This window comes from Engystomops pustulosus, chromosome 2 (assembly GCF_040894005.1).
Source record: "Engystomops pustulosus chromosome 2, aEngPut4.maternal, whole genome shotgun sequence".
In the NCBI taxonomy this organism is placed as follows: Eukaryota; Metazoa; Chordata; class Amphibia; order Anura; family Leptodactylidae; genus Engystomops; species Engystomops pustulosus.
In genome coordinates this window covers 134,524,706-134,548,456 of record NC_092412.1, presented here as the reverse complement: position 1 = coordinate 134,548,456, position 23,751 = coordinate 134,524,706, and the positions used below count along the sequence as shown (strand labels likewise).

Sequence of the window (23,751 nt, the reverse complement as noted above, 5' to 3'; positions counted from 1 at the left end):
AGGTCTTCTCCAAACTGGATCTTCGATGCCGAAGGGAGAGGGTACTGTCACTGGGGGTCCCGCGACCAACATCGCAGGTTGCGGGCTCACTTGTGTCCCCCTGCCCCTGCTAGTGCACCGTGTGCGCGTCTCACCTCTCCTAGCTCCTGCTTCGAATCCCTCCGCCGCGTTCGCGTTCCCAGCTCCTAGGGTGCAAACACCAGCTTCTCCAGATTTAAAGGGCCAGCACACGGTTAATTGGCGCTGCCCATTTTTAGGAATTCTATATAAGTCTGCCTCTTCGTGCGCAACCTGTCTGATCTTCGTGCCTCGCGCCTCAGAGAAAGCTGTGTTTGATGCCTTGCGCTATTTCTGTGATTTCCTGTTGTGACCCCGATTACTTTACTGACTTCGCTCCTTTGCTGCCTGCCCTGACCTGTTGCTACGTCTTCGACTGTGATCCTGTGCTGCCTGTCCTGACCTCCTGCCCTTCCCTGACCACGAGATTGCCTGCCGTTTCTGTACCTCGACCTTGGCTGCCACTGTGGACAAGTCATGCCTGTGGAACGACCTGGTGGTATCACGCTGCAGCAAGTACAGTCTGCTTTGCGGCGGGCTCTGGTGAAAACGGGTGCCACTTAGACTCCAGTCCCAGGTATTGGCTTGTGTCATTGTCCGCAGTGGTTCAGAGGATCCACTTCCTCTGAGCCTGACCCATATACACCACTCCTTTAGGCAGGTAATTAAAATGGGTTGTCCAGTTTCAGAAAATAAATATTCTTGTCTGTATAGTTAAAAATTACAGTTTTTCAATGCCTTTTGTATCAATTCCTCACAGTTTTTCTATATCCCTGCTTGCTGTTGTCATCCTAGGAAGCTTGAGTGCTGACTACCAGTAGATAGAAATCCACTGGTCCATGGTCCATGTCCATGGTCATGTGATGTCACAAAGGTACATGGTCACTTGTGTGACATCACATGACCCTGTGCAGATTTCTATCCACTTGAAGCTAACATTAATGGCTCTTCAAGCAAACCATGAAGACGGGTAGAAAAGTATATTGAAAAAATGTGTCACTTTAAACTATGTAATAAAAACTATACAAAAATAATTTACCTAAACTGGAAAACCTCTATTTTTTCTGTTAGGAGTGCTTCTCCAATATTGGCCTTGTATAAGGGAACATCACTATCTTACTATCTGTTACTTACTATGGTATTCTCAAATAACAATGAAATATTGGAATTTTATTCTGAAAGTTAAATAGGCTTATAGGGGGAATATAAAAACATGAAGCGGGCATGGCTAATGGCAGAGTGGGCCGGCATGGGATGTTCTTGTCCATGTCTGCGCATACAACTGCCATGCCAGCACAGCTGCCCGGTGAATTTATCAGGAATCCAGAGCCTTCTGATGAATTCAGGTGCAGGGGAGGTTGGGGTTTACATGATACACTTAGCACCAGTGTATGACAAACCTCCCCCATAAAGAGAATTTCCTCAAGCCATATAACAATGGTTCATTGTAGTTTTACATGCCCATTTATTTCTCTTCTGAACACAGAAAATCTGGTAATTATACATAGACTAAGGACCTTGATCGCGTTGAAAAGAAATAACTTTGGAAGCTTCCGTTCCAGTTTTGCATAAAATACATTTGTAGACTCATGAGGTCCTAATTTCCTAATGTCCTAAAGGATTATTTGACCACATGCTATACTAGATAAAGACAGAAAATAACATATTTTTAGTTTGATTATATGAAAATAACCATCACAAAAAATATATTTATTTTGTTGAAAAATATGTTTAACATAAAAACTTAAAAGGGGTATTCCCATCAAGACAAGATTCTTAAATTTATTCAGGATAACAAAATAACACATTCTATAATTAACTGTTATTAACAAAAATACAGCATTTCACAGATATAATTCCAACCTATCTATCAGTTCTGGTGTATACAATTTTGGTTGCCCAGAGTTAAATATCAATATAAATAGTTATTTCTTGCAGTACTTAATTTGAGTATTAAGAACCAAGATGGTGAGCAATGTTTCAAAAAATCAGAAGTGATCCTTATGAAATGTATCTTGCCCACAAAGGCAAGTTTCTTAAATGTACTCAGGATAATAAAATAACATTATTATTAACAAAAATACAGCATTTCACAAACATAATTCCAAACTGTCTCTTTCAGTCCCGTTGTACACAATTTTGGTTGCCCCTAGACCCTGTATCTTATGAATTTAGGGTCCGGTAGACATCTTGCTCTTCTGTCTGATGCTGAGCTGCTCTCGCCCTCTAGCCCTCACCCCCACCCTTGTGTGGAGCTCCCACACATACACACTCCCTTTCTGCTGGTCGGCTCATGAGGAGAGTAAACTACAGATAGATAAGATCTTTATGTGGGGGAGGGAGAAGCACAGCAGAACTGACAGCATGTATATAGGTGAGATATAGCAGGGCTGTGTATGTTATGCCTCTAATAGTAGAGTGTAATAAGCATCTCATGGATCTCATCAACTCTCATCTCTGATCTGTCTTTTTCTATTTGTCAGATACTAGTACAATGCTCAGAAGCTAAATGAAAGTGTATATAAACCTGTACCCTGATAATCTAACCACATTGTCAGCACACAGAACTAGAGGGATTATGAAGTGTCTTGTTACATCTATTATGATGTTCTGCAGCAGCTGAGATGCATATTATGATGATGTACAGCAGCTGATGTGTGTATTGTGATGTTCTGCAGGAGCTGGTGTGTGTTATGTTAAAGAATCACTATTATTTCTGACATGGGGATTGCCTGCACGCTTGATCTGGCCCTGGTTAGAATATATATGCTAAAATCATAAAATTATAAAATTGAAGCACAATCAAAAATCAAGCAGGAAATCAACTGAAGTATACATGCACTGTTTAATAGATGGGTACCACCTGTAAATGCTTAATAATTTACTGAAATGCAAGCAACTGCTTTGAAAAAAGGTAAAGCAGCACCTATAATGATTCATCTGAATCCACCAAGTGTATGTTTCCAAATGCCCTGAATTATGAAATTGATCTCTTTGCCTATTAACTTATTTAATTTATAATAACACAAGTAGTTTTTTTACTAATACATTTGCTTATGGCATTTAGTTAAAGGGGTATTCCCATCTGGGCATTCACATTTAATTTAATTCATTTGCCATATGTAAACATTTCTTCAATTGGATGTTATTAAAAAAAATGTTCCTGTGTGAAGATAATTTCTCATAAATGTAGCTATGTTGGTTCTTAGAAACGAGATGGCTTCCTCGGATACGACCACCTCACATTTTGGCAGCGGTGGCCAGATATGCGCTATTGAGCCCTGCCTAACCACATGGATTCAGTGTTCATTATTACAGGACGGCTTTGGGACTTGGAGTAACTCCTCTGACATTTAATATTCAGAAACATTTTGTTTCCTTATGCAATCCCTCCAGCAGAGGTGGCCGTAACCAAGGACACAGTCTTGTTTCTAAGGGACCATATGACTACATTTATGAGAAATTATCTTCACACAGGAACATTTTTTTTAATAACATCTAATTGAAGAAATGTATATATATGGCTGATTAATGAATCTGGATGTCAATGCCCAGACGAGAATACCTCTTTAAGGGCATATTACATTATTTATTTAAGTATCAAACTAGTAGGATTTAATTTACATAGTTGAATAGTTTTTTTTTTTTTTTTTTTTTACAAAACATAGTTTTTAAATTAATTTAGAATGAGTCTATATTAGCTCAATGTTTCATGCAATTATAATTTACTCTACAACATTTTCTGGCCAAGTGCCCATTTATACAATTAATTTATGGTGGAGACATAGGTACGAGAAGCTCAATGATGCTGACATGATTCAATTTGGGTAGGACTACTGGTCCCACCAACACATACAGTTGCCAACCTCTACATAAGGGGAATGGTTACAATATGCTGCACAACTCCTTCTTGACATAGAAAGCTGAGTTTGAAACACGATGAAGAAAAGTGTTTCTCCTTACAATTGTACTCCTAGTGACGTCACTAGCTGCTTGCATTTCAGTAGATTATTAATTCTCTTGCACCCCTCTATTAAACAGTGCATGTATATTTATTTCAGTTGATTTCTTATTTTCAGTGAAAATGTGAGCTCCCCCTTTGTTTAGCAGCAAATAGTGCACTCTTGTTCAGTAAGTAAACTTTTGCGCCAGTGAACTTTTGTATTGACGTGTTTAAAAATCAAACATGATAAACAAGGGACTACTCCTAGATAAAGGCACCGTGATGGTGGCAATCTTCCTTCTAAAATTAACTTTTAAAAGTTAGCGTAGCCCCCTTCCAGGGTGTAACACTGTGCAGGAGCACTTTCTCCCTCCCTCTGTGTGAAATTATAGCAGGCAGAGAGAGGGGAGAGTGCTGTGGGAACAAAGGGGAGGTTGGGACAGTAGGTCTCCACAGTGTAAGAGCCTGTGAAACTAGAGCACAAAGGGGCTCTGGTAATTCCCCTCAGAGCCATTATGGCTCATTAGCATAATACCAATTTTAGAAAGAAAGAAGGCATGGATAAAATATACAACATTCCCCACCGGGGCCTAGCCTTTTCTTGGGGCCTGGAGACAGCCGGGGACCGGAATACCGGAGTGGCTGGCGGTTGCGGCCTAGGCACGCTAGTGTCACGGTGCTTGGTATGGGGACCGGAGAGCTGTCCTACAGCCTGGCAGGTCTCCAGCAGGTGGTGTTGGCAAGAAATGATTTAGAGGGAGAGGCTGTAGTACTGGTTCTCCCTGGGGCAGCCCTTAGAGTCTGTAGTGTGTGTCCCTGGTAGATAGATGGGGCGCCCTTGATGGTGATGCAGCTGTAGCAGGGACCAGACGTAGGCAATGTTGTGCATAAAAGTAACTTACAGTTCTTTATTCAGCAAACGGTAACAACACGACAAACGATTCTGTACAATTGCAGTACTGGAGTGATTTTGGAGAGGAACCTCAGGAGTTGTTTCACCAGCCTGGATGCAGGGACAGGCTGGGATGTAGCTGTGTCCAATCCTGGAAGCTGCAGCTTTGTCCTGTTTGTCCTGTCCTGTTTGTCCTGTCCTGTTTGTCCTGTGTTGAGAGCTTGAAGAGAGCTAACTCCTCCCCTGACTAAGGGTTTAGTTCCTCCCTAGTCAGGTGGTCTCCTCCTCCAATCACACTCCAGTTACAATAATGGAACATCATTGGATAATAACATTAACATTTCTTTAACCCTTGCCTATCCAGGCAGAATCTACCGCTGCTCAATTACCTCTATATGTATTGCATAGAAAAAGGGCTTATTCACAACTACTCCTCTGCCATGCGCATTGGCAGGGACGTTGCAAATATATATAAGATGATAACCACAGTCATGGTGCCTGGATCTTTGAGTAAGTGTCACTGGTTTGTTATGGATGATTGTAATGTTAGATTTCCTTTAACATAAATGTAGTGTTCACAAGCAAGGGATCTGCATCTTTTTAATTTAATAGGTCTTTTTGTTTGGAAGGCCTATGACATCCCCTAACTGCATGTAACTTCTACTCCCTTTTCACTATCACTGTTGATTTTGTCTCCCGTCTAAGTAATCCCTCAACACTTGATACCATTAACTCCTCTACCCACTTTAGACGTCGATGGGTCAGGAATCGACAGCAACGTTATTAGAGGTTGCTGCCATTTTCCCCTCCTGTAGTAATTCTGGGAGCAGGACCGGGTCTCTGGCTGCCAGAGACAGACGGAGACCCTAAGAATAATGCAGGAGCAGTTTATTACCACATTCTCTGATGCTCACAGCAGGAAAGCCAGGTCTTCCTGTAACTGGGACTTTTACAGATGCCATAGTTACAGGCAAAAACTAGAATTTCAAAAAAAAAAAGGAAAAATGGTAAAATGTCCCCCTTTCCTATGACCTCATGGGGGACACATAAAGTTAAAACAAACACAGAAACACATCACATATTATTAAATATTTAAAAATACACAATAATATTCTCCAATAAAATTTTAAAAATCGGTACACTATAAAAAACATTGCCATAGTTACCTCATGTGCCCCAGAGTATAAATATTATATATCAAAACAACCGTCACACACTAGGGAATTAACTAATAATGATCATTTTCCTATTGGGAATTACCCGGGATGATGCCTGGTCAGGGGTGTACCAAGCCTGTCTGCTGCCTGAGGCGAGCTATAGAGAGACGCCCCCCCCCCCCCGCCCATATATGTAATATATCAGGGAGTGTCAGGACCAGATCCATCATATTGGTTTGATGTGAAAATAAAGCAATGCAAAATGCATACAGTGTACCGCCATGTAGTATAAAATGCATACAGCGTACCGCCATTTACTCTAAAATGCATACAGCATGCCACGTAGTATAAAATGCATACAGCATATCACAATATAGTATAAAATACATACAGCATATCACCGTGTAGTATAAAATGCATATAGCATATCGCCATGTAGTATAAAATGCATATATTATACCGCCATGTAGTATAAAATGCATACAGCGTAACGCCATGTAGTATAAAATGCATTGAGAGTACCCTCATGTAGTATAAAATGCATACAGTGTACAACCATGTAGTATAAAATGCATACAGCATATCGCCATGTAGAATAAAATGCATACAGCATATCGCCATGTAGAATAAAATGCATACAGCATACCGCCATGTAGAATAAAATGCATACAGCGTACCGCCATGTAGAATAAAATGCATACAGTGTGCCACCATGTAGTATAAAATGCATACAGCATATCGCCATGTAGAATAAAATGCATACAGCATATCGCCATGTAGAATAAAATGCATACAGTGTGCCACCATGTAGTATAAAATGCATACAGTGTGCCACCATGTAGTATAAAATGCATACAGTGTGCCACCATGTAGTATAAAATGCATACAGTGTGCCACCATGTAGTATAAAATGCATACAGTGTGCCACCATGTAGTATAAAATGCATACAGTGTGCCGCCATGTAATATACAATACATACAGCATATCGGAATGTAGTATAAAATACATACAGCATGCTGCCATGTAGTATAAAATACATACAGCATGCTGCCATGTAGTATAAAATGCATACAGTGTACCATCCATATACACATACACACATCACATCCATATACACATACACACATCACATCCATATACACACATCACATCCATATACACATACACACATCACATCCATATACACATACACACATCACATCCATATACACATACACACATCACATCCATATACACATACACACATCACATCCATATACACATACACACATCACATCCATATACACATACACACATCACATCCATATACACATACACACATCACATCCATATACACATACACACATCACATCCATATACACATACACACATCACATCCATATACACATACACACATCACATCCATATACACATACACACATCACATCCATATACACATACACACATCACATCCATATACACATACACACATATACACACATTACATCCATATACACATACACACATCACATCCATATACACATACACACATCACATCCATATACACATACACACATCACATCCATATACACAAACACATACATATACAGATAAACTTACTATCTTTTCTTTTAGGAAGCTTCCGCCTTGTTCTGCACTTGGGGTGGGCACCTGGAGCGAAGGGGGGGGGGAGCGGAGAGGGAGCGGGGGAGAGCGGGGGAGCGCGGGGGGGGGGAGTTGGAGAGGAGAGCGGAGGAGAGCGGAGAGGGAGCGGGGAAGAGCGGAGAGGGAGCGGGGAAGAGCGGAGAGGGAGCGGGGGAGAGCGGAGAGGGAGCGGGGGAGAGCGGAGAGGGAGCGGGGGAGAGCGGAGAGGGAGCGGGGGAGAGCGGGGGGGGGGGGAGTTGGAGAGGAGAGCGGAGGAGAGCGGAGAGGGAGCGGGGAAGAGCGGGGAAGAGCGGAGAGGGAGCGGGGAAGAGCGGAGAGGGAGCGGGGGAGAGCGGAGAGGGAGCGGGGGAGAGCGGAGAGGGAGCGGGGGGGGGGGCGACAGAGGGATCGGAGAGGGAGTTGAGCGGAGAGGAGAGGGAGCGGACAGGGCGCAGAGCGGAAAGGAGATGGAGCAAAGCGGAGAGGGAGCCGTGCGGAGAGGGAGCCGAGCGGAGAGGGAGCCGAGCGGAGAGGAGAGGGAACGGAGAGGAGAGGGAGCCGAGCGGAGAGGGAGCCGAGCGGAGAGGAGATGGAGTGGAGAGGGAGCCGAGCTGAGAGGAAGCCGAGGGGGTATGCCCGGAGCGGACAGGTGGCGCTGCACTTTTGACAGGGGGATGTGTGCGGCGGGAAAGAGAATGCGCCACCCGGCATGGAGGGAGGTCTGTCAGCCTGGGCAGCGGCATAGGCATCAGCATGGCGGGCAGACGGAAGCACAAGCGAGCGGGCGGGCACACAACGCCGCCCCCTTGTCCAGCAGGTGGCGCGCCGCCTGAGGCGAGAGTCTCAACTCGCCTCATGGCAGGTGCGCCCCTGTGCCTGGTCCTATTTTGAAACTAGTTATCTGAAGGAAGCAGTGTTTTTGGCCCCTAAGGCCATTGCTATATGCTGGATTATTCTCCTACTGTCTCCGAGTGGAAGAAACTTGTTAACTTAACTTTACCGTATGAGAATATAGTTTACAAACACCATGGCTGCTTGGATAAGTTATGGAGAGTTTGGGGCTCCTGGTGCTCTTTCCCAGATACCCTTTTAAATGTCCGTAGTCTCAGACAGTCTCTTACCCCTTTTCAATGAGTGTAATACTTGCTGTAGCATGATTATTATATCTTGATACAATATAATTGTAAATGAGTGATGGACACCCTTCCTGTATTCCTCTGTGCATCTGCAGGTGTAAGATGGCTGAGTACCATGTACCCTGGCCCTTCTCTCGATTAGAATGGTTATTGTTATATGTATATGTTGGAATGGGGATTTTTAAGGTTTTTGCTTTTGTGCAGAACTCTTCACGAATGGTGAATGATTGCATAGTGATGTACGATGTTATCTCTGATCTACCTCAACTAATGCTCCTTGATTTGTGATGCTGTTCCGTTTTATTCATGTGCCAATAAAGCGATTATAAAAAAAAAAAATAATGGTAATTTTGAGTTCATTTGAAAACTGATAAAAATATATATTATAAATTACGAAAAAATAATATTTTAATATATTTTAATATATAATTTTATATATTTTAACCCCTCCCCAAAAACGAAAAATTTAAAAAAAAGTCCCTTAACTTTTTAGATTTTTTAACTATTCCTCTGTGTCATGAAAAAAACGCAGCAAAAATTGTACTGTACTGTATTGCACAAAAAAAGGAAGTTATGGCCCTTAAACCAATAAATATGAAAATTTGTTAGAAATACTCCGGTCAGTAAAGCATTGTAAGGCCTGGTCAGAGAGGGGTTAAACAGGTTATTCTGCAGACCAATTACCATGTTTTTTGTAAATACCTATAGCGGCTCGTGACGGGTTCATTCAGCATTATTTATTTATTTAATACAAGCAATGTCAACCTTCTGTGTCACCCCTTGGTAAGCTTTTGCGAGCAGGGCTTTCATTGCTATTGTTTGATCTGATTATGTTGTCGGTCTGTTCCCTTATTTTTTTGTAAATGTATCACATGATCTGTAAAGTGCTGCGAAATATGATTCCGCCACATAAATTATTATGATTACTTTGTCTGCAGGTACAATGGGGTGTGGATGCAGCTCTGACTATGAAGAGGATTGGATGGAAAACTTTGATGTTTGTGAAAACTGCCACCTCCCTCGAGAGAAAAAACAGGTCAGTTATACATAATTAAAAGGGTTTTCCATTTTCAGCAAATAATTTATATTGTTTGTGTAAAGAAAAGTTATACAATTTTCCAATATACTTTCTGTATCAATTCTTCACTGTTTTCTAGATCTCTGCTTGCTGTCCTGCTATAGAAAACTTCCAGTTTGCTTCCAGTGGATAGAAATCTATCCATAGTCATGTAATGTACACGCAGGTGCACCAGCCGTTATTAACATAGCAAGTAATCAGACCTGTGTGATACTAACACCTTGTGTGTTCATCACATGACTACGGACACGTTTCTATCCACTGGAAGTTAACATAGACCAGTGATGGCGAACCATTTAGATACAGAGTGCCCAAACTGCAACCAAAACCCACTTTTATGTTGCAAAGTGCCAACATAAAAATTTGAGCAGTAACCTATTGCTGTATGCTGTACCATAAGTTTCAATCGTATTGGCGTCCTGAGGACACCAATACAATAGAACGCTGGAGACATTTGGATTGTAGTTTACCTCCAGGGTCCCCTGAAGAGGAAGGATCAGGGGACCCAAAGCAAGGGTTTCAATGATTATCCATCTCTGTACATACCTTCTCCCTCCTCCTGTAGTCCTGGCAGCCAAGTAGGTGTGACTTTAATAAAGCACTGAGCATGGTGCGTCCTGGGCTGTCTTGGACTGCAGGAGGAAGCCTTGAAACCTATCTGGTAAATCTGTGCTGGGTGCCCACAGAAAGGGCTCTGAGTGCCACCTCTGGCACCCGTGCCATAGGTTCGCCACCACTGACATAGATGTTTTCTATACCAGGGCAGCAAGCAGAGATCTAGAAAACTGTGAGGGATTGATACAGAAAGTATATTGCAAATTAGTATTATTTCTTACTATACAAGCAATATCAATTATTTGATGAAAGTGGACAACCTGGGTAGGATTCCAAATGCAGATGATAAAATCAAAAGATAATAGAATGATCTATTAGAGCAGTTGCCTTTCCTATATCCTAATAATACATGTTTACTTAAAGAGAGTCTAGAAAAAAGTAAAAAGATGCAACAGCTCACTAGATGTTCCACCTGCAAATACATGCCGAGTTCTGAGATCTTTTCTTGTACCAATGATCGTACCGCCCAGATCTCAGGAAAGATGAATTGTAACAGCCAATATGTCGTATATTTGGCCATGTATATTTTGTGTCAATTACAATATGTAGGAAGTACTATCAGAGCCCTAAAAAAGCGGAACATATCAGCGATGCTTTCAAAATAGACAGGTTGGGGGTGAAAAATATGTCATCACTTTCAAAACATTTGCTTACCTGTCACCATGGTGATGTCTCTAGCGTGCGGTTTGTAGCGATAGAGAGGGTGACGCTGCCCAAAAGAGGGGAGATAGAACCCTAAAATTAAGAAATCGGAGATAATTAGATACTAGATGTCCCAGGGGATTAAATAACCGCACTGATACTATGTACTTATATTGGAATAATTTTCATCTATACCAAGTATTTTGTTTGCACTTTTGTATGTCTCTAATGTTGTCCACGCATGCGTGGGTTGTTTTCCTTTTTCAGGTGGTAATTAGTATATATGTGAGCTACACAAATAAGGACATGAATTCTATTGTCCGAAACACGTATGTCATTCCAAGTGTTTCCCTTTTGTAATCCATGGATGCAAGTTTGTATCACGCACCTTAACCTGGCATACTGATGTTCTTAATAAAAGATACTATTTTTTTTATATACTACGAGTGATGGATCATCCATCCTATACTCTTAAAGAAAGTCAACCACCTCCCAAGACACCCTCAGCTATAACCTGTAAAGTGAATTCCCTTTATAAACTTTCCAGACTTACTTTTCCATTTTCTAAACTCTTTTTTGTTTTAGAGCAAATTCAGTTTTTATCTTTATGCAAAATTGTTTCTCAGTGTGCCAGCTGCATAGCCATATATACAGACTGAGATGGCAGCCATTGTTTAAATGCTCAGTAGGGGTTACTGCATATTTTAGTTTCCCTAAAAAAACAGAAACAGGAAAGCTATATATAGAAGGTAAACTGGGGGTTGTCTTGTTCCAAAAACCCTGTACCTAACCCAATGGGGGATATTTTTTCTGGACCAACTGACCTTTCTATGATGCACTTTTGGGACTTCAACAACTGGGACACAAATGGTTAACAATTGCTATTGGTGTCAACATTGACTGTTAGTTGATGTATGAGGAACAAAAAAGCAGACAAACTCCCTGTATGCATACAGTGCACATCATTAAGGGGTTAAAGCTAGAACTCAGCTGTCTGCACCAATCCCTCAGTAAATTTACTATTGCTAAAAACCGTATCGCTCTGTGCGCCCATTGCCATCTGTGGGGGATGTATGTACGGCCGCAAGCTTCAAGGCCGGATCACGGGGCGGGGGGGGGAGCCCACCACTTCTGCTCTTAAAGGGGCCCCCACCAAATGTGGGTGATTCGAGCGGTCGCATGACTGCCCGATTCGCCCACTGTGCAATTGAGTCTGCGCTGACAGGGCCGGGAAATGGGGCACCTACGGTGTGATGTCACACACTGCGCTGGCGCCACCAGCGGGGCGCCGCCATCTTGGGATAACGGGACGAAAGAAGACGGGGACGGCGCGCATTGGGGGAACAGAGGTAGGTGAAGTATAATTTTATTATTTTACCTTAGAGGAGTCCGGTGGAAGCGTACCCCCTCATAGGCTCCGGGAGCGGTGGGTCTGGCGGGATATCAGGAGGGTAGAGAGAGAGACAAGAGGCGCTAACCTCGTGAAGTATATCTAGTTAGCGTATAGAAGTAAGGAAGTGTGGCAGTGTCGCCGCTCACCTTATCCAGGGAGTAATCAAGCATATAGCAGCCAGTTGTTTCCTGATGCCCGCTTTACCCGATCCAGACGGTGAAGCAGTGTGGGTATCCAAAAGGGTCACAGGCAATGCACCGGCGCTTCGGATTCAAAAATAAACCTTACTAGGAACCAGGCTATTTAAGTTCCAAAAATTGTTCAGTTTTATTTACATATACGGATGAGAGTATAAAACATATTAAGATAAAAGTCGTACAACGCGTTTCGGCTTAGTACTTAAGCCTTCGTCAGGTATAGAGAGGTAAAGATCCACAGATGTTTATATACTTACATCCCAAGTGTTTGATAGGCACCCCGGGAATAGCCCGGGAAATCAGACACCGGGTTACATAAGAGAAAGTTTCTAAAAAGTATTAAGAATAATAATAAAATACCATAACAAGTATAAAAGAGGTCATTTCCCCTACAGTATCGATACAGTGGTTTAGAAAAAGAAAACAATCATTAGTAGAATGTTAACATTTACTTGTTCTCGGGAGACCGGACATGTGATGTTGACAGAGTGATGAAGCCGCAACTAGGAGCGAGGAGTGGGGATAGCGTCCATTGTCATGGCAATGGGGGATTGCCATGTAATGACGTCAATAATCTACGGAAGCTTGTTGGGGTCAATCATAACAGGACTACGGAACGCAAAGACAGGGGATGGCCGGATCGCCGTACAATGCCTTAGTGTGAAAAAAGTGTTCTGTGAGCAGAAGATGTGAACAGAAGATGATTGTATCTGGGTGGTATGGTTAGGAGGTTCTTGTTTTGTGTTTGTATAGACCCTGGGATCGATTATATGGATTCCAGTACTGCATTTAATCCATCAGGGTGTAGTGTTCTTAATTTAAAAATCCAGTAGGATTCTCTTCTATTCAGTGTTCTTATCCTATTTTTACAGTCCTCTGGTACCTGTTCGATCGGGATTAGGGAGAGTTTTTCAGCGTTAGGTGTTTTGATAGGGTCTGCTTCAGAAAGCCTATTTTTGCCTTATGTCTGTGGCCATTCATTCTCACCCTTAGGGTCTGAACAGTGCGACCTACATATTGTAGGCCGCATGCGCAATTTATAACATAGATAACAAAATTTGATGCGCAGGAGAGCTCTTGTTTTAGCTGGAAGGTTTCTCCTGTGTTGAGAGACTTAAAAGATGATGTACCATGGGATATCATTGTACAACAGAGGCATTGTTTATGGCCACATTTCCTTATGCCTCTGTTTGTTGTTGTTAATTTTAATCCCGGGTTAGCTTTTTTTTAATTTACTGGGTGCTAGCATATTTTTGAGTGTTGTAGCCTTCCGAAATGTGATTTTAGGTTTTTTCGGGATGATTCCTTCCAGGTGTGGATCTTTGAGCAGGATTCCCCAATGGTTATTGAGAATTCTCCTTATTTCCCTATTCCCTTTGTCAAAAGGGGTAATGAAGTTTAAGGCGAAGGTTTTCCTAGATGTTATTTCATTATCCACTCTCGTTTTTCTTTGTAGACAATCATTCTGTTGACGAGTCCGGTTTTGCTTAAAGGCTTCCTCTATAAGAGTTTTAGGGTATTTTTTGTCCCGAAAGCGTTTCTTCAGAATAATGGATTGCTGTTCCCTGTCTGGACTACATTCAATGGGGGCCCCCACCAGATTTTGCGCCCCGGGACCCCCACCAACCTTAATCCGGCCCTGGCAAGCTTGCAAACATACGTCCCCCCTACGGACGTGTGCATGTGGAATTACATTGCATGGGGATTTTTTGCCAAAAACATGCTCATCTATGTTCATTGCAGCAAGTGCACCAGAAGTGAACCAGAGAGCCAGTGCAGTTTCTAGGTCTTTTAGAAAACAGGACAAACCTTCAAATCCCCACCTGCAACAAATTATGCTGACTTCATGATACATACATCTTATGCAGTACCTAGTAATATAAAGCTCAAAAAAGCTGAAAAACAACAAATTATACACCTCTGCTGCTGCAGAACCTCATCACACACACATCAGCTGCTGCAGAACCTCATCATACACACATCATCTGCTGCAGAACCGCATCATACTTCAGCTGCTGTAAAACCTCATCATAATACACACCTCAGCTGTTGACGATCCTACTTACTATCATCACTACTTACTAGATGTAGTTTGTTCCATCAAACTCCCTGTTTGTATCTGGTTGACTGACTGGCCAGAATGCGTGAGTGTCAGTGGAACTCTCTTCAGTACACATTATGAGGGAAATTTATCATACAGCGGAGCTAAATGGGAAAGTACATGACGGCAAATCACTAAATGCAACTTTTATTTTAATTGATGAATGTACATGTCCAATATTTTAATGGACCGTGTATCTATTTAGTTAAAAAGCAGAGCTGATTTTCCCAAATCACTCAAAGATTATATTTTATGAGCAGCTCTGAAAAACAGCTAATACTTAGGCCTCATGCACAAAAACATGCATTTTAGGACACGAACAAGCAATCACCTGATTGCTTGCTCATTATAATACCCTGGAATACTGATGAATTGCAGGGTACTATCACTGTCACCCAACCTATGCATCAGTCCGTCATCCTGGGGCAGTGGTGGCGAACCTATGGCAAGGGTGCCATAGGTGGCACTCAGAGCCCTCTCTCTGGTCACCAAAGAGGACTCAAGTTATCTACTTGCACTCCCAGGCAGCCCAGGACTTGTCATGCTCAATGTTATTTTAAAGCAACAGTGCTGCCTGGGACTACAGTAGGAGTGGGAAAGTGTGGACAGATCAGAATTATCATTGTTGCTCCTTCTCCAGGCAAAATATTTCTTCCTGTTCTGGAGAACATTCTATCTACTGCATTGGTGTCCTCAGAACACTGAAATGATTGAAAGTTACAACAGACTGTGGAACAAGTTAGGGAATAAATTCCCATGTTGGCATTTTGTGATAAACAGGTGGGTAAGGGTTGTAGTTTGAGCACTTGGTTTCTAAAAGGTTCACCATCACTGGCCTAGGGTGACAGGATCTCACAGGCTTTGACTATGGACATCCCTGTGATGTCAAGAACACTGCGGGTGGGGGGTTTGGGTGAACCCGAAAACTTTTTAAATACAGCTGACCATGGCGTTTAACAGCCATGTTTGTTACAGCTGACATCCAGTGGGCTGGGCCATGAAAGACAGATGTTCCCGGAAGATGTTAATTGTTTGACAAAAAGCATATACCTTCCCGAAGTATACGCTTAGCGTATATATATAAAAAAACGTGCTGTGAACCCAGACTTACTGAGAGCAAAAATGTTTTGTCCTTAGTTCATAGATTGTCTGTTTCTTCTCTAAATCAACACCAATAGCCAAATGCTTGTGGCCAGTGCCTTTTGTAAAAGACATTTATTTGGATAAATCTTCAAAAAGTTGCAAAAGTACACATAACCCAGAAAATTATAGATTTGAATATGAATAATATTTTTTCCTTCTGTTGCCCTCTCAGATGATCACAGCATATGATGTACAAGACCCACTGGTTTCATATATGTATCAACTTCCTCCCACTTCTCCAGTGCATGGTAAGTAAGATATCAACTAAAATGAATTGAACTTTTAAACTGAACTTTGAACTGAAGTTCTACTTATGGAGATTTTGCGAATTAAGGTCGCCCTAAGTCGTGTGTAGACTTATAGCCATTGATGCTCCAGTAGGGGATACTGAGAAATATGCAAATATGTTTTCCAGGGTGGGAAAAGGAAAACAATGCCTCTTTCAGCTACCTTGAAATACAGTAAGGCAGAAGAGAGGACAAGGAAAAAATGCGGGTGCTATAAAACACTCATTTGAAAGTGGAGGTTTGTGCCCAAATACTTCAATAAAGAAAAGATCATCCAGCGCAGCGTCCACGGTTAAAACTTCATTTATTGGTGCATCAGTACATCGGGTGAATTACATAGAAGATAAAAATGATCGACGCGTTTCGGCTAAGCAGCCTTAGTCATGATCTAATCCAACTAGTGAAATTGAGCACTTTATATAAAACTAACAAAGACGATCACATGACCGAATTTGTGGAACAAAGGAGGATGGGAAGAAAGGTTTAACCCTTCACAACTCTGACACATACTGCAGATGTCTAACATAAGCCATAAAACATAGGCAAAGATACAAAATAGAGAATATAACAAAACACAGTAAATGTTATATGTTTAGATAAGATATAACGGTATGATGTGACATGTTTAGTAAATAGTTATCAAGTCTTGTCTATAATTCATACCTTTCGGTTGTCTGGTGTCGAGAACGAAAATCCAATAGGATTCTCTATTCAGAAGTTTTTTCTGTAGATCTCCACCTCTTATCGGTTTGGAGACTTTCTCAATACCCATCCATCTAAAACTCGAGATGTCACCTTTATGGACGTCTCTGAAATGACGGGTGAGGGAGGAAACATTAAAAGAATTGTTGGTGACATCAGAAATATGTCTTCTTATGCGCACTTTGGCCGGACATGTGGTACATCCTACATACTGTACTTCACACACTGTGCATGATGCCAAGTAAATGATATTGGAGGTATTACAATTGATATATGATTTTACACGATGTGCACATTGTGTTACATAAGAACTAAAAGAATCACTTTTTATGATAAATTCACAAGCTTTACAGCGTTTATGTCCACATCTGTGGCAACCTGGAAAATCTAGCCAAGTTCTTCTTTTTGCCCCTAAATTGTCGCTGATGAAAAGGCTGAGAGACAGGGTGGATCCTATGGTCTTGCCCTTCTTGGCTACAAACCTGACTCCCTCGCTAATGGTTTCGTGATAATCACTGTCACATGAAAGAATAGGTAAGTATTTCTTAATAATTTGTTTAATTTTATGAAATTGGTTACTATATTGGGTGGAAAAGGTAACTTGTTGCATTTTAATATCGGAGGGACAGTTGTCATGTTTTTTGTTTAATAATTGGACTCTAGATTGTTTTTTTACCTTATTAAAGGCTGTAGAAATAAGATGGTCACTGTAGCCTCTTTCCTTTAGTCTTTCTGTGACAAGGGCAGCTTCCTCAATAAACATTGCATCATTTGAACAGTTGCGTTTAAGTCTAATAAACTCACCATAAGGGATGTTATTGGTGACATGTTTGGGATGGCAGGATGAAGATAATAAAATCGAATTCCCCGCTGTGGGTTTTCTGTAAGGTGAGACCACTATGTTCCCTTTATCTATGTGCAATTTAACGTCAAGAAAGGTGATGCAGGGATTCCCCACCTCAAACGTAAATTTCAGATTCATATCATTTTTGTTTATCCAGGATACCATATCCTGGAATGTGTCAGAGGGACCTTGCCATAACCATATAAGGTCGTCAATAAATCTTCCCATCCATCTTATGTTGTCCTTATAGGGATTAGAAGAGGAAAACACAAAAAATTCCTCCCAGGCTGTCATATAGATATTTGCAAGTGAGGGGGAAAATCTGGCTCCCATAGGGGCCCCCCTCACTTGCAAATAAAATTCCCCATCAAACAGAAAATAGTTGTTACTGAGTAGGAATTCTGTAACCATGATGATAAATGCTTTAAGTGGTGTACTATAGGTGCTATATGTCTCTATGTGTCTTTCCAATATCCTAATGCTGAGATGGTGGGGTATTGAAGGATAAAGAGCTGTGACATCACTCGTGGCTAAACTGCAGCCTTGCAGATTACTCATATTGTTAAGAATTTGTAAGAGATGTGGTGTGTCCCTAAGGAAACTGGGGGTAATTTTTGTTAACGGTTGCAAATATGAGTCTAGCCATGTTCCCAATTTTTCTCCCAGGGAGCCTATTCCCGCTACAATGGGGCGTAGAGGGGGAGGGAAATTGCCCTTATGAATTTTGGGGAGAGAATGAAAGATAGGCACTATTGGGTACTCCGTGCATAATGAATCTCTCAACTTCATACTGATAGCTCCCATTTGAAAGCCTTCCTCCAGAAGTCGTTGTAATGCAATCTTACAATTGGAGGTGGGATCAGTGGTAAGTTTACGATAGGTGTGGGGGTCATTAAGTAATTCTTGATTAAGTGTTTTGTACAGTGTGGCATTCAAAACTATAATGGAACCCCCTTTATCCGAAGGTCTTATGAGTAAATCTTTCTTCTCTTTTAGAGTGTTAAGTGCTTTCTGTTCTCTGTAAGTTAGATTGGAGTGCCTAGTGGTGTTTTGGGCAGAATTCTTTAAACTGGTGAGTTCCTGTTCTACTAACTCCTGAAACCTGTCTAGAACAGTTGTTCTAGATGAGAGTGGATAGTATTCTGGGTTACCTGGCTGAAAAGGCTTAGGGACCTGATTGGAAACTGGTATAGATTCGTTCTCCAGCTGTCTAAGGGTTAACATCAAGTTTTGTTCATGAAAGTTAACACACACATTATCTGTTACAATCGCAGAACCTAGAGACTCTTTATCCCCATATAGGTTGGCCATAACAACATCACAAACAGGTTCTTTGTCTGCAAAATGTTTTTTTATAGTTAAATTTCGTGCAAACCTGTTAACATCAAGAATGGTATTAAAAAGATTAAAGTCCTGTGAGGGAGCAAAACCTAGCCCCTTACTCAACACCGATATTTCATCTTCATTCAAGATGTAGCTGGAAATGTTTATAACAGTCATTTTTTGTTGTTGGTTTTCCCTTCTTGTCGTGTAGTCATTTTCTTGAGTTCTTGCTTGGCTGTGCTTCCTGCCTGCTCGCCTCCCCCGTTTTTTGAACGGAAAGATCTGGGTGGAATAGGTGTAGAGGTGGTTTTTTGTGTGTTGGATGTGGCAGTTATTATCTTCATCCTGCCATCCCAAACATGTCACCAATAACATCCCTTATGGTGAGTTTATCAGACTTAAACGCAACTGTTCAAATGATGCAATGTTTATTGAGGAAGCTGCCCTTGTCACAGAAAGACTAAAGGAAAGAGGCTACAGTGACCATCTTATTTCTACAGCCTTTAATAAGGTAAAAAAACAATCTAGAGTCCAATTATTAAACAAAAAACATGACAACTGTCCCTCCGATATTAAAATGCAACAAGTTACCTTTTCCACCCAATATAGTAACCAATTTCATAAAATTAAACAAATTATTAAGAAATACTTACCTATTCTTTCATGTGACAGTGATTATCACGAAACCATTAGCGAGGGAGTCAGGTTTGTAGCCAAGAAGGGCAAGACCATAGGATCCACCCTGTCTCCCAGCCTTTTCATCAGCGACAATTTAGGGGCAAAAAGAAGAACTTGGCTAGATTTTCCAGGTTGCCACAGATGTGGACATAAACGCTGTAAAGCTTGTGAATTTATCATAAAAAGTGATTCTTTTAGTTCTTATGTAACACAATGTCCACATCGTGTAAAATCATATATCAATTGTAATACCTCCAATATCATTTACTTGGCATCATGCACAGTGTGTGAAGTACAGTATGTAGGATGTACCACATGTCCGGCCAAAGTGCGCATAAGAAGACATATTTCTGATGTCACCAACAATTCTTTTAATGTTTCCTCCCTCACCCGTCATTTCAGAGACGTCCATAAAGGTGACATCTCGAGTTTTAGATGGATGGGTATTGAGAAAGTCTCCAAACCGATAAGAGGTGGAGATCTACAGAAAAAACTTCTGAATAGAGAATCCTATTGGATTTTCGTTCTCGACACCAGACAACCGAAAGGTATGAATTATAGACAAGACTTGATAACTATTTACTAAACATGTCACATCATACCGTTATATCTTATCTAAACATATAACATTTACTGTGTTTTGTTATATTCTCTATTTTGTATCTTTGCCTATGTTTTATGGCTTATGTTAGACATCTGCAGTATGTGTCAGAGTTGTGAAGGGTTAAACCTTTCTTCCCATCCTCCTTTGTTCCACAAATTCGGTCATGTGATCGTCTTTGTTAGTTTTATATAAAGTGCTCAATTTCACTAGTTGGATTAGATCATGACTAAGGCTGCTTAGCCGAAACGCGTCGATCATTTTTATCTTCTATGTAATTCACCCGATGTACTGATGCACCAATAAATGAAGTTTTAACCGTGGACGCTGCGCTGGATGATCTTTTCTTTATTGAAGTGTACCTTGCCCCTGCCTTGGGCGTTCCGTGTCTGCAGCGCACCGGTGTGTGTAAAGGGAGTGAGTAGAGCCGACCTGGACTTTTTTGGTTTGTGCCCAAATAGGGATGTAAAAATAATAAGTCAAATTGAGCAGATTTATATTCCGTATATACTTGAGTATAAGCAAACCCAAGTATAGGCTGAGGTACCTAATTTTAAAACAAAAAACTCTGCAACGTCAGAGTTCAATCCAGGGTCAGCAACATGAGGTCCAAGCAGAGGGGTACGGGAACACAGCATACAGGACAGAAGCACGGAGGATCACTGGTACACGGGAACACGGAGGAGCTCAGGTAACACAGGAACGCAGGAGACACAGGAATGCAGGAGACACAGAAACACAGGCTAATCGCAGTAAAGCTTTCTCTCAGGCTGTGAGGCACAAAGATCCAGCAAGAGATACAGGAAGAGGCAGGCTAAAGTAGTTTTAGTGAAAATGGCCAGCTCCAATTAGTGGCTGCCGGTGTCGGCGTGGGAACGGGGTAAATAAGAAGCAGGGGGACCGGGGCAGCCGTGAAGCGCGGCACGGGTGCCCCTGCGACCCGGGTGCCCCTGCGACTCGGGAGGGAGGTCACAGAGGCACTCGTGACAGTAACCCCCCCCCCTCAGCCTCCACTTCTTTTTGGACTGAAGGAACCTGTGGAGAAGAGCACGATCCAGGATGTTCTCTTCGGGTTCCCATGACCTCTCCTCCGGGCCGAACCCCCTCCAGTCGACAAGGTAAAATTGTCTCCCTCTGACTGTCTTCATATCAAGGACCTCTTTCACCTCAAAGACATCAGAAGTATCAGCTTCAGGACCAGGAGAAGGTACATGCCGGGAGAATTGATTCAGGACGACAGGTTTCAGTAGGGAGACATGAAAAGAATTCGGGATGCGCATAGTGGAGGGAAGGCGGAGCTTATATGCCACTGGATTAATGCGCTGTAATACCTCGAACGGACCCAGGAAACGTGGACCCAGTTTGTAACTGGAGATCTTCAACCGAACATATCTGGAGGAAAGCCACACTTTATCTCCAGGAGAGAAGATGGGAGGAGATCTGCGTGCGGGCAGACGCCTGAAGCAAAGACCGACGAGTCTGTCCCCAGATGGATTTAAGGTCCACTACCAACTCTTCTACAACAGGAACATCAGCAGACGCGGAGAGAGGTAGGGGTGGACGTGGAAGTCTCCCATACACAACGAAGAATGGGGCGGAGCCGGCAGACTCTGAATCCAGGGAGTTATAGGAGAATTCTGCCCATGGGAACAGAGCGGTCCAGTCGTCCTGTCAGGCGGAAACAGGCGGTAACTTCTGTGTTCTGTGTTACTTTGACTGTAAATTCTTCTTTCTGTGCATAATTCTATTGTAATCCCCATTAGAATAATGGACTCCATAAGTGGCATTGCTACACGGTGTACATCCTGTGCTATGTATGCTTTCCTTGAACATCCGTTCGAGGGGGAATACTGCTGTGTGGGGTGTGTGAAAATTGCTCATCTGGAAGCCCAGATTCTGGATCTAAATGAGCAAGTTTCAAGGCTACGGGCAATTGATAATATGGAACGAAGTTTGCTGCTCCTGGGGCACAAACTCTCTGGGGAAGATGGTTGTGGGGAGGGAAGTATGGAGGTGCAGAGTGAGGGGGCAGCTAGTTGGGTAACATGTAGAAGGCGGGGTAGAGGGAAGAGTTGTAGAGAGTCTAGTCCTGATCTGGTGCACCCCAATAAGTTTGCCAGGCTGGCGGATGAGGGGGATATCAGCTCTGGAGTAGCAATGCTGCAGAAAGATGTGGCCGCTAGCAACCAGGGGAATGTGTGCTCCAGTAAGAAGGGTAATGGGAGCAGAGGCAAGGTCAGACAGGTGCTGGTAGTGGGAGATTCGATTATTAGGGGAACACACAGGGCAATCTGTCACAAAGACCGTGCATACCGAACAGTGTGTTGTTTGCCGGGTGCTCGGGTTCGGCATGTTGCGGATCGGGTTGATGGATTACTGGGAGGGGCTGGTGAGGAACCAGCGGTCATGGTCCACATTGGCACTAATGACAAAGTAACAGGTAGGTGGAAGGTCCTTAAAAATGATTTCAGAGATTTAGGCCATAAGCTCAGGGCAAGGACCTCAAAGGTAATTTTCTCCGAGATACTGCCTGTACCACGTGCCACACCAGAAAGGCAGCGGGAGATCAAGGAGGTAAATAAGTGGCTCAAAAGTTGGTGTAGGAAGGAGGGGTTTGGGTTCATGGAGAACTGGGCTGACTTTTCTGTGGGCTACAGGCTCTACAGTAGGGATGGGCTGCACCTCAATGGGGAGGGGGCTGCTGTTTTAGGGGAAAAAATGGCTAGAAGGTTGGAGGAGTGTTTAAACTAGAGACCTGGGGGGAGGGCAACTACACTTGTGCAGAGCAAATAGACGGTGTACATAGAGAGCTGGGAAGAGCCATAGTCCATGGGGGAGGAAGGGGGGCTGGAATGAGATTGGGGAATAAGGACAAAAGGAATACGGACAGGGAAAAGCATATAAAGTGTATGTACACAAATGCCAGAAGCCTCACAAACAAAGTGGAGGAACTGGAACTCTTGATGTTGGAACGGAAATATGATATAGTGGGTATCAGCGAGACATGGCTAGACAGTAGCTATGACTGGGCTGTTACTATAGATGGTTATAGTCTTTTTAGAAAGGATCGTATAAATAAAAAAGGGGGAGGGGTTTGTTTATATGTGAATTCTTGCCTCAAGCCCGTCTTGCGAGATGACATCAGTAACGCAAATGTGGAGTCCCTATGGGTGGAGATAAGAGGAGGGAAAAATAAAAATAAAATATTACTAGGGGTTTGTTATAAGGCTCCAAATATAATGGAGGCAGCAGAGGAAATGCTGATGAGTGAAATGGATGCGGCTTCAAAGCAAGGTGAAGTACTTATCATGGGGGACTTCAATTACCCAGATATTGAC

At 42.4% G+C, this 23,751-nt stretch overlaps 1 protein-coding gene across 1 annotated transcript in view; it reads left to right on the top strand.

Moving 5' to 3' along the window:
- LCK (LCK proto-oncogene, Src family tyrosine kinase) overlaps positions 1 to 23,751 on the top strand; it is a 66,238-nt gene that overhangs the window by 4,259 nt on the left and 38,228 nt on the right. The window contains exons 2-3 of the mRNA XM_072136586.1: positions 9,748 to 9,845; positions 16,151 to 16,226. Of these exons, the coding sequence (XP_071992687.1) occupies positions 9,753 to 9,845; positions 16,151 to 16,226 (169 nt within the window). The 5' untranslated portion in view covers positions 9,748 to 9,752. The remainder of the gene's footprint in view (positions 1 to 9,747; positions 9,846 to 16,150; positions 16,227 to 23,751) is intronic.